This window comes from Thunnus maccoyii, chromosome 1 (assembly GCF_910596095.1).
Source record: "Thunnus maccoyii chromosome 1, fThuMac1.1, whole genome shotgun sequence".
Classification (NCBI taxonomy): Eukaryota; Metazoa; Chordata; class Actinopteri; order Scombriformes; family Scombridae; genus Thunnus; species Thunnus maccoyii.
The window spans coordinates 25,612,718-25,624,724 of NC_056533.1; the positions used below are offsets into that span (position 1 = coordinate 25,612,718).

The 12,007-nt window shown below is 37.0% G+C and overlaps 1 protein-coding gene across 1 annotated transcript in view; it reads left to right on the forward strand.

Annotated features, from left to right (window-relative positions):
- Positions 1-12,007, forward strand: part of gpc6a (glypican 6a) — a 163,019-nt gene that overhangs the window by 93,474 nt on the left and 57,538 nt on the right. Inside the window, exon 4 of the mRNA XM_042414051.1 lies at positions 11,460-11,625. Coding sequence (XP_042269985.1) covers positions 11,460-11,625 — 166 coding nt within the window. The remainder of the gene's footprint in view (positions 1-11,459; positions 11,626-12,007) is intronic.

The window sequence follows — 12,007 nt, forward strand, 5'->3', positions numbered from 1 at the left end:
GTAGACTAAGACTGAGAAAGTAAGCTAACCAAGAACAATGACAGGGTAGCACATTTACATAGTGGGCTGAAAGGTAGTGATCAGACAGTATCCAAATACAGTATAGTTGTAATCAATGGTTAAGGCAGTTTTGCATTCAGACACTACAGCAGGACAGTTTACAATGACAAAGGGAGTGATGAAGTCAAGGAGTTAAAACAGGAGGAGGTAGGAAACTGTTCCCAGATGTTACTTGATTATCACTAGGTAACAAATTCTTAGGTTGGCGCTCAAATCTTTATTAATAGCAGCAGGACATTTTCAAGCCTGCATGAATTTAAAAAATTAATAAAAAATAAACAAGTGGAGTAAGAAGTACAGTATTTACCTCAAGAATGTAGTGGGGCGGAAGTATCAAGTATCAAGTAAGTACAAATAGTAGCACAAGCACTTCAAAACTGTTATTTACCACCACTGAGAATTAGGGTCTAAAATGAATGCCGATGTTGAAATCATTGTCACTCCTGCATATTGTTCTGTTTGACCATTTGTGGGGACACAAATGAGAGAGTTTAGCATGAATGAGTACTTTGGCAGTTTGACAGTTTAAAACCAATTAATCTTATTGGTCACGCATAGTCAACACACCTTTGTAGTACATTATTTCAAATTATCAGCTTCTCTTCTTCCTGTGTCACTGTGACTGCATAAAGACCCACTTTTGTATAACACTCATTTGCTAATTGCGGGGGTTCGGGGGGTTATGGACGTGCACCATTTTCATTTGCACATACTTTAGAGTTTAAAATGAGAAAATGCCTGCTGGTCTAAGTGAAACATTGTATAAGTCTGTGGAAAAAATTATCTTGTCTCTGCCACAGGCCTTTAGTACAAAATTTGTGTGAAGTGTTGCATATTGTATATGGCCCCTGGTGTCTCCAACTAGCCACTGTTAAGGCTGTAATTCCACTAACCAAATCAGTCGTGTAATTTACAAAACCCTAGGTTTTAAAATGACATAACATGTCTTTCATATGAAATGGCTGCTTCAACCATCTGTCTGTTCAATTTTCCATGTTACTTTTACACAGGATGATGCAGTGACGATGATGAGCAATACATAATTACTGCTAACGGAGAATTCTGTATGCAGTGAAGTCAGAACAGGAGAGATATCGCTCCATAAAATGGGATTGCACTTGACTTGTACTGGGCAGTTTCCTGGAGCTCGATCCTGGATTAAGAGCAGAATCTCTCTGGATTACAGTTTATGATGACCATTAAGAGTTTTATCCTAGGAGTACTTAAAACACAGTCCATCCACATTAAGACCTGCTCAGAGAAGATTGCAGGGATTTGGACCTTTTGAACGGTTTAAAGTTATGGCATTTAGAGCACTTATCACTCGCTCTGCATAAGCACGGGAAGCTGGCATAGCGCATGGTGAATATTTAGTCATGACGTTGGAAGGAAGTAGGGTATTTTGTACCGAGGGATTTGTTTTTCCTGATGGCTTATACTGTCATGTTGATCTTATTATACACTCATTTTCTACCACGAACTGTCAGATAATTTAACATTAAGCTCCAAGGCAGTTTCTAATCTTTACACAACATTTACCTTAGATTAATGCTCTGCCAGTTCACAGAGTCTTTGCTGACATGTCAGAAATATCAGAATCAGTTTCATGTGGTTTCCATAGTTTTTCTTTGGTGTCTTTTTTTTCTAGCCTACTTGTCACTGCCATGTACCATTTTAGCCCACGCACTGTCAAGGCAAAACAGTTAAGTATGTTCACCATTAAACAATACAAGCTTAGACAACAGTGTCCTTCTGAGTCAGTAATTTAAATTTACAAAAAATAATGAGACTTAAGTGATGGTAACATCACTATAAATAGGTAACACACTACTGTGTGCTCCTTTTTGTAATTAACTATAAACAAACATAATTGAATGCAACATTCATTTTCACTGAAGTAGAATACAGTAACATGTTCTTATATTTCTTTACTTTTATTGTGCCATTCTGCCTCAGAGCAAGTTGCTGCAAACATTATTATTGTTTTAATCACTAGCTGTCATAATTCCATCACACACAATATGTACTAATTGTCATAGTATACTGTCTTTGCAGTTTGTATATTAATAAAAATCTACATACTTACCTTGTAACAGGATATGATACAGCTGGTGCGTAGGCAGACATCAGTCGAACTGCAACTTTGAATATCCCTTTCAGTTAAACTTCACTAAGACAAAGCAAAATGTTTTTTTCTGAAGATGTAGAACTTTTTTTTTGTCCCACCACCTGTAATTTTAGAATAAAGTATTTCTACAGCTGTGAGAAGCTCCTATATTTTCTTTGTGCAATGAATTGTAGGTCAATACATCCATCAACAGCACTTTCAATACTTGAGCGTTTTTATTCTGCATACTGACTTTTTGCGAATACTTAACACTTGCCAAACAACAACAAACAAAATTAGCTTCACTAAGTATTACTGTTGAATTTTACTAAAATACTAAATGACAAGCACTGTAATGCCAGTAGCTGGTTGCAGAGTAATAATGAGAAAGGTTTGAAAAAGTTTAATTAGCACAGTCACCCTATAATTTACAGCTTGTAGCTCTTAGCTGTTAGATTCCTAGTCATCACATCACAGTAAACTGTAGCCATTTAGCTGGAACACTCAGTAGAGTGAAGCACAATATCAAAAAATAGTTTCCATTGGATTGTTATGAATTATAATTAAGCAAAATGGGTTTTTTTTAATGAAGAAAATTACAAAATGCACAATAGGTTTGTATGAATAAATCAAACCAAAGGAGGTGCCTATAAATTCTACTACTGATTCAAGAAACTCCAATATTAGTTTAAGAGACACAGAGATAAAATGCTCACATTAAATATACTTTTAATATACTGTAAGAGGTGAAATGTACAGTGTCCTCTTGATGGTCTTGTAGCATTTCCATATCTGTATCTGCATCATCATATCTGTGATTATTATGTTACACAACCAGATCATGGACAAGGACAATTTGACAGCAGATCCTGCTTAGGACAGATTAAGTGACCTCCTCCATAAGAGAGTATGGTTCATCAATGTTTCTCAGCTGAGGCCCACTTCTACAGATGCGTCAGACAAACTTGTATCTCACTCTCTCTCCGTCTCTCTCTCTCTCTTACTGTGTGTCTCTCTCTCCTTCTCTCTCGCTGGCTCACAGCTCACACAGCTTGCTGGGGATAAGGCCTCAGCCACAGTGCTGTGACGGCAGATGGCAACTGGCTCAAAAAGGTTGGCACGTCATCGGGAAATGTGCTGCACCAAAGATGTCCTTTTTAATTAAAAGATTTTGATCTTTGGTGAACTGCAGAATGTTGGAAAAAATGAGACAGCCTGTGGTCTGAAATACAAGGACATGATATGAAAGGATAATAAAGAAATAAAGTTAATACTTCTCCCTACAGTATATGCTCTATTCCATTTTATACTGAAAAGTCTAAAAGGCACTGTACATACTCAGTCAGCCAGATACTGAGTAGGAGGATATCTAGAACAAAACACAAAAGGATGGAAATTTGACAAAAAAATTAATAAAATATTAATCAATTTTTTACATGTTCAAGAAAAAGAACCCTTATTCATCTATTTGTCACATAAACTGACTGTACCAACCCACATGACATCTAATGACTGCATTTTTGCACCTTGATTTAAAGTCTGTGGCACCACATCTTTATTTAACATGCACTTAAAGGAGGTTGTCAGCACCAATGTTGTGACGTTGTCCAGAGGTTTCTTGGCAGCCACAAGAGACCTGTTTGCCTCTGACATTCGGGCTGGGCTGCAGACCTTCAGAGTCAGATGGACACAGAGTGAGTGCTGCACTTTAATCCAGGAGGCACCATGGCAGATGGATAACAATATAGAGTATGCAGGTCTTGTACACACTAGAGATGGTGAATAGCTCATGGTATGCTGTGCTTAGTTATTGAGTAGCATGGGCATGGCTTTTAACATGTTTGCACTTGTCCTGGTAAATTAAAGAAACAGTCCCAACTGCTGCTCCAGACATGCCACATAACATGGTGCATGTCAGGGTAAATCAACGGGCAACGCCATGCCTCACCAAAGACAGACACTTGAGCTGACTCGTGCGGGTCACAGGGGCCCGCCAAGTACCACTGTGTTGCTTCATAGAGGCACAGCTGCTCACATGTGGATTATTCTGTCAGTCTCAGACATTCACTGATATGACAGCAACTGATTTTAGTGCAGCCTCTGTGGAATTGTTTCTGGTTCCGTCTTAAATTTAACATGCTGAGTAGACGGGGACTCTAAAGTTCGCGGAGAAGCACAGAAAGGAGAGGTGATTAGTGAGAGTATGAAATGCTACAGACCGTGTTTTATTATCAATGACAACCTTAGTGCATACAGAGTCACATTGTGCACAGTGTGCAACTGTTTGTACTGAGGAATTACTATTCATGTTTAGTTTACGCATTTACTTATCTTAACTACCCTCTTAGTCTCTTAATGTGTTTGTGAACTGGCATGTTTGTGGTTTGCAAAAGCAAATGTTTTTAAGGATCTCCATCTATTTGTGTGGATATTTGTGACACTGTTCTAGCGACCTGTGTATCACCAAGAAATACACAAGTGTAATGCTTCAGCTGGACTGAGACACAGTGCTGGCTGGTTTCCAAATACCTGAAGAACAGTCTATTGTGTGTTTTTTTAAATATGCCTTGGTGGACAACACATCTCAATCAACACTTCAATTTTTTACTTGGAAACCACAGCATATATTACTGGGATACACAAGAAATATTAAAATATAATGTGTTGTATCTGTGTTAATGTTTAAAAACTAATTTTTAGGGGAAAAACCTTACAAAATAGGGTATTTCAGCACCTTCCACAAGGACCCATATGAGCATTTTCTGCTCTGACACCTCTGTGATTAAGGTGTGGCTATGTTTAGGCAGCTAAAACTATTTGGTTAAAGCAAGATCACCTTCATGGTTAAAAGACACTGCGCTTTTCTGGATAGGACAATCTTTGCAAGGCATCACAATAGAGCTTCTTCATTACAAAAATTGTTCACATGTTCCCAAACCCCCTTTTGTTTTCTTCCTTTTCTCTTTGACCAGCCTGTTTTTCCAAGAGCTCAGTGTCCCAAGGCAATGTTTGAAGAGTTATATTACATATTTTTTTAAACAAATTATATGCTTTCATTTACATATTGAAGTTAGATTCATTTTTGAAGCTTATACTAAAAAGGAAGTTACAACAAAATACTTGTGTATGTATCACATCATCAGTAATGAGGGTGTACTCAAAGGTTTCTAAGCTTTTCTTTCCTGGCCGATAATCACATTATAATGCATTGTAACAGTGATTATAATGCATTATAATATATGTATTACAATTATGAGAATTATAATACACTATGATCCTTGCAAAAAAATGTTAGCGAGTGACCAGCAATTATGAAGTATTTATTATACTTAACTACTTAGTCATTATAAAATGCTTTATAATGTGTTGTGATTATTATTATAAAGCATTATGAATATTTATGAGTGCTTATAACTATAATTATACAGTGTTATAAGCAGATTATATGCATTAAAAGTATGTTTATAATGCACTATAGACATGGGCATCATAGAAAGTGTTACCAAAATTTCAATATATTTATTGACATTCAGTACATTTTTTTGCAAGCACCACAAGCACTTTAATTTTAAACATTTTATACTATTATACCTCAAACATCTGTTTTTTAATTAGTCTGTTAACATTAATAAGTGTTATGGTGTAGCACAGAAACTACATCTCTTTTCATTCCGAGAGAATTTGAATAGTTTAATCATGTTTTTTGCTTTGGTAAAGATAAATATGCTAAATGCTCAATATTTGTTTTGGGTTTCTTTTTTTAGATTATTAATCCACATGACATGCAACAAAGATGCATATGCATCAACCAGAAGTGCAACAACTACCAGATGCCCCCTTTAGGCTTGATTTGGTTTCAGCCTCATATAAATATGGTCTTCACTAAACTGACATATTGTTTCACAGGAGCCAGCAAGATATTCCTTCAGACCAATAAGCTGTCTGTCTGACGTAATTGGGTTTGAGCTTGAGATAATAACATTGATGTCCTTACCTGTAAGATGTTTCAGGTTTAGCTACTCTACTAAGTTTAAACAGCCAAACAACCTATCCAATTTTATAAGCTCATCACATGTGCAAATAAAATTTAATTCTTACCAGTAACTGCAACTGTTAGGTAAATGTAATTTATTAATGCACAAATACAAATATTATGCTCTGAAAAGCAGTATTATAGTCTAACAAAAGGAGATATTACCTTGTACTTAAGTGCACTTAAGTGTCAAAATATTAGTACAAAGCCTCTGAGAGTTATTCATCTTTTGTGATAAGTAGCAGTCGTGCTTTATGAGCAGTTTCTTGAAAACGTACATCACTACGTAAAGCAAATGCAGACATGCTATGATACATATTGTACTGCATTATAAATGTTTCTTATGAAAGTAGGTTTTTAAATGTAACAGTACATTTGCATTATTTCTATCTCGTAGAGTAAGCGTCTTATCTTCACTCCTGTTTGCTTCTCTTTTTCAGGTTTTTTTTTTTTTTTTTTTAAATCTGACAGTATGATTAAAGGAGCATTAGCTCACTTGTCATCCTAGTGTTTGAAGAAGATTTACTGTTACCTTCGGTGAGCATTTTCCAGCTGATGTTTAATACTTCTTTGTATTTCCTCTAACCTAAAGAATTCATTTCAGATTTTTATAGCAACATGTAAACCTTTAGTTAAGAAAAAAACAAAACCTGAAGAGAAGTTTTCACACAGGCGTTTTGTGCGGCCAGGCACATGTTTCTCTTGGTAGCAGATGGTCGTCTGATTTGCACAGTGACAGATCACTCATATTGCCATTGACGCTAATGGCTGTGGAATTGAGTGGGGACACTGGGGCAGCAATGCAGTCTTACATCCATGTCCAATCAGTGTGAAGCAAAGCAACCTGTCACAATAATTATGACAGAACTATTGAGACAATTTTTTGGCGACAATCTCACTGTCCCACTAGTGTTCCCCTTGATTGGCCTCGGTAGCTTGCAAAGTCATTGTCATTTCTCACAACTTCATTACTTGGTGGCACAAAGCAATTTCCATCGTCTGTGCTTTCCCCACTCTGTTACCCCTAAAGGGAGTTCACGCCATATGTGCATGACAACACCCTGTCGGATAGACAAGGTGATGTCTTCTAAGAGTCTCCTTTGGAGTTATCTCTCATTATAATAGTGAGCCTTGTCTTTTTTTTATTATAATGATTTGTATTCCAAGTTATCTGGAATATGTGTTATTGCTGATGCTGAATTCAGGTTAGTGTAATGGCCCCTGACTGTGGGCCTTTACGGAATGAAATTAGACTTGCCTTGCTATATTATTACTCTGTGCATTTATAATCTTACATTTTTAATCCTCAATAAAGTCAATTCTCATTTCAGGAATCTGTCTTAACAGCTGGCCACATCTTCAAACTGATCTTTTAAAGCAGTAGGCTAATGAGTAGGCCACTGTTTACGCCTCACACCACTCTCATTGGAGTATTTCTCTACAAAACACACACACACAAACACACATATACAAACACATGCACTCCACACAGTGTTATCATAGCACTTAAAACATCAGATGAGTAGATTAGTGCGTTAATCTCACTCTGGATCTGAGGCATCTCTCTCCCTAGTCCTTCCCTCAGCCTGCTGTGAAATATCCCATCCACTCAACTGTAAATAAGTGCTAACAAGATTATCAGATTACCCTTCATCCAGGGCACACAGCGACTGCTGGGCACAGTAACTGCAATGATTTAAAAATCCCTGTAAAATAATTGTGCTAGTAGGCACCATTTTAATGCAAATATTACCAAAGGCTCACAAAGCTCAGGGGCAGCGTAAAATACTTTTACTGTTTGCAATATGAAATATATTTCTAAAAGTCACAGTGAATATAAGAAGAGTGCAGTTGGAGCAGGTCTTCACTTAAGAAAATTCTCCCAGTTTTCTCCGTATTTCTTAAATAGGGTGTCAAGAAACTGGGCCAAGTTTAATTGAATTGACTGAAACAGATTAATCCCAGTATTTTTTTAAATTATTTAATATTTCCATGAATGAATATTGTACTTTATTGTACAAGTTGTAAGAAGAAGTGTTATGGTATTAAATTATATATAATTGGCATTGCAATGGTATGCTGATGTTAAATGATAAAGTATACTGTTTTCATTAGGGTCCTCTCTGATGCTGCTATTATTTATATCATAGCAGTGGCACAGTGAATTTATTAAGTGAGTATATTCCAAAGTCATCCTGTCAGCTAGTTTTTGTTTTACGACTGTGGTATAAACTTGATTTAATGTCCTTGCTCAGGTACAGTGGCTGGGCTGGACTGAGCCAACAGAGAAAACAAAAGAGACAAGTACTCCCTCTTTTTTCCTCTGTCACTATAGTAAATATATGTATATGCAAATTAGCTTGTGAAATAAAATGATCCAAATAGCTTGATGGGAAAATGTTATATTTAATCTGTGGAATTTGACTCATTGACGAAATAGAGGGAGAGGGATTGCTGGGGATGCATGGGTAAGCCTCCTTGTCTCATGAATTGCATGTCAGATTTGACTCATGGATTTATATGTATAATACTGATTTTGTCATTACAGAAAGTATATTAAAGGCACAGAATGATCAGATTGAAATCTAAAGGTTGTACCTGTATGTGGGCTGCCACTGGAGAAAGCTAAATGCTGTACAAGCTGTGTGAGCAAGTCAGTCAATGCAAACCTTAATTTGGTGTTGCTTTTATGAATTGCAAGCAAAATATTACATATACGTTCTACATCATTGTAGAAATCATTCAAATCAACAAGCGTACAGTATATTCACAATAAAAAAAATCTTGGTAAATAAGAAGCTGTTATCTCCAAAGCAAATACTGTGATTGGCATGTACTTTGTTCTGTTTCTCTGTCAAAATGTGGTGATAGCACCTGCCCAGTCCTTCTGTTTGTCTGCTAGTGGCTTGTCCGGTTTCCTCGCCGTCTGTTTCATCTGTATGTGTCTCTCTGTTTCATTGGTGTTTGTTTCCTAGTATCTTTGGCAGTGTCATTGGCTTTCTCTACAGCCTGTTCTTTCTCTTTTTGTTCTTCTTTTTCTTTTTATCTTTTTCTGTACTCCCTCCAGAACTGATTGTGAATCAGAAAATGTAAAAAATTAACACAAATTTATGTACTACATAAAGTCAAATCATAGTGAAAGGTCCATCAAGTTGACAGCAGACACCTACAACATAGTACCATAATTACTTTTTTTTCCTCCCACAAGGTGGTTTGGATTTTATACAAACTGAATTGTCATTGGCCATTTGCATGGCTTTCCAGTATTTATTTCATCCAAGCCATTTTCTATTCATTTTAAATTACTTTCAAGTAACTCTTGGTGCAAACACATGTAGAGTCACCTTTTAGCGATTAATTTAATCTTATTGAATCCCAAAGTAATATTTTCTTACCAGCAAATTCATTACAAACATCAGATTATTTGACCTGTTTACGACATAATTCCACAGAAGCCTAACATAATGGTTTTCAATCATGTCAGCTGTGAAATGTGTTCAATCAGATGAACCTTGTTTGTGAACAATTCCCATATGTTAACCACAGTCCCAGAGTGATATGAACAGTTTACAAGAACACATACCAGCAGATGACATGGAGCAATGCAATTGACAACTAGCAGCCCAGTTTAATGGCCTTCTTACAAGACATCGCGTGATGTCAGTGGCAGATTGCAAACGTCAAAGATGGTTCATTTGATCCTTGTTGCCGGCTGTCAAGCAACAGTGGAAGCAAATACACTAATGGTGTACATGTCTCTCTTCCTCTCTCTTGTTTTCCTCTTGCGTTTTTCTTCTCGCACACCTACATGTATGAACACACAGGTGGTCTGGTCACCAAAATCAAAGACAAACGGCAGTGATAAAAACAGACTGGATAGAAGACTGATGCTGGATGTTTCATAGCACAGCTTCAGATGTTGCCATGGTGCTACAAAAGTGCACTGATGGGTTTTCTTTTTTCAGTCTTTTCTCACTTTAATCTTCAGCTGTATTTATATCACTTTGCTTTGTGCTGCCTGTCCATCCCTGTTTCTATTTTCCTTCATCCAACTATCTGTTATTACAATGAACAAAGTTCAAATCAGCAGTGATTATTATGACATATACAATGTGTACAGTATTATATTGATTCTCTCTACTTACTCCTTGAATCACTATATAACAACTGTACTATTCACTGTTATGAATTATGGACAGGGTTACCAATTTACAGTAAGTATTAACAAACATATTATATTATATAATTACAACTAATATCATATTATCTGTCTTGTGTGTAATAATGAAACATATCACTGCTGAACAAAGTGATACAGATGATTGATACCACACTGCTCTCTCTCCATGTCTCTCTTTTTTGTGTTGGTAATATAATCATTAATTTACTGCTTATACTTAACTAATCTCAATAAATGAATTTTATTTACATCCTTCTGTATTGACTTCATCTTCACTTTTCACCATGGACGTGTGCATCTGGCAAAATTAAATTAGCACTGATCGCACCATTTCCAACACGACACTAGTTAAATTCAGTTATTCAACTGTCCCTCAAAAAAAAAAAAAAAATTCTGTGATCTTAGTTTGGTCTCTCTGTCAAGCTGAACCCTTTAAATATAGAAGGTGGTCTCCAGTTGTAGGGTCCATCTTATGAATACCACTGATCGATCTGCCAACCTTCCCCACACACACATACACGCACACACGCACACACAGCAGTCTCCAGAGTGTGCGTTGGACAAAATCTAAAGTCAAGCATGAATACAGAGGCTGACAGGCCAATTATCAGATGTACTCTTCGCGCCGCATCCCCACCTCTGAAGGGAAGCAGATGTGAGAATCCTGTCGCCTTCACTCAAGCCTGTACAATGACATGGCCCAACAACAAAAGGCACAGCCTTCACAAAGAATTGAGATGGACAGAGTTGTAAATCTCATCTTGTCATACAGTTTTATCTGCTGGGTTTTCCCATCTCAGGCCTTCAAAAGATGTGATGTAGTGTGGGGATGTTCGTCAGAACTTAAAAAGTGTCTGACTTTTCCCCCCACAAGTTTCGATTGGGAATTGCAGTCCTCAGTATTGATTCTTTTATCTTTGCTGCCTGTGTTATGCAGTAGTTTCTGTGGAAACTTCATGATGTTTTGTAAAATATGAAAATGTCACTTGTGGGGATAACATGACTGTATCACTCCTTCTCTCTCCATTTTAGGCTCAAAAATACTTTATGTAACTGAAGAATCTCTCTTTGCTCTGCAGGTGAATGTAGTTCCAGCATGTGTCAGAGCCTTGACCAAAATGCTGTACTGTCCATACTGTCGCGGCATGCCTGGGCTGAAACCCTGTCACAACTACTGTCACAACGTTATGAGGGGCTGTCTGGCGAACCAGGCAGACCTGGATGCTGAATGGAACCTCTTCATTGGTAAGAAAAAAATAAATAAATAAATAAATTCTTATTCAAATCAAGTGCCCTTGCACCCGTTTCTCATCTTCTCTCAGTAATCTTTGTGTGTGTGGCTGTCTATCTGTCTGTCTTTGTGCATACTTGAGCTTGTACTTCTAAGTCTGCATGTTACTTTTCCAAGGCAGTGTCTTTGAATAGTCTCTGTGGGAATTCAGTAGGATGTGCTGTGTTAGATTCCGCTCTAAAGGATTTACAGAGACAAAACTGAAATCTTATTTGTGCAACCATTCCCTCTTTTTTTGTGTCTGAAATGTTTTTTGATATTGCTGGAACCCTGGCATAGTGCTTAAAGCTCTGGTCCCTGCTGTTTGGGATTGATAAAGGAGAGCAGATCCTAGGC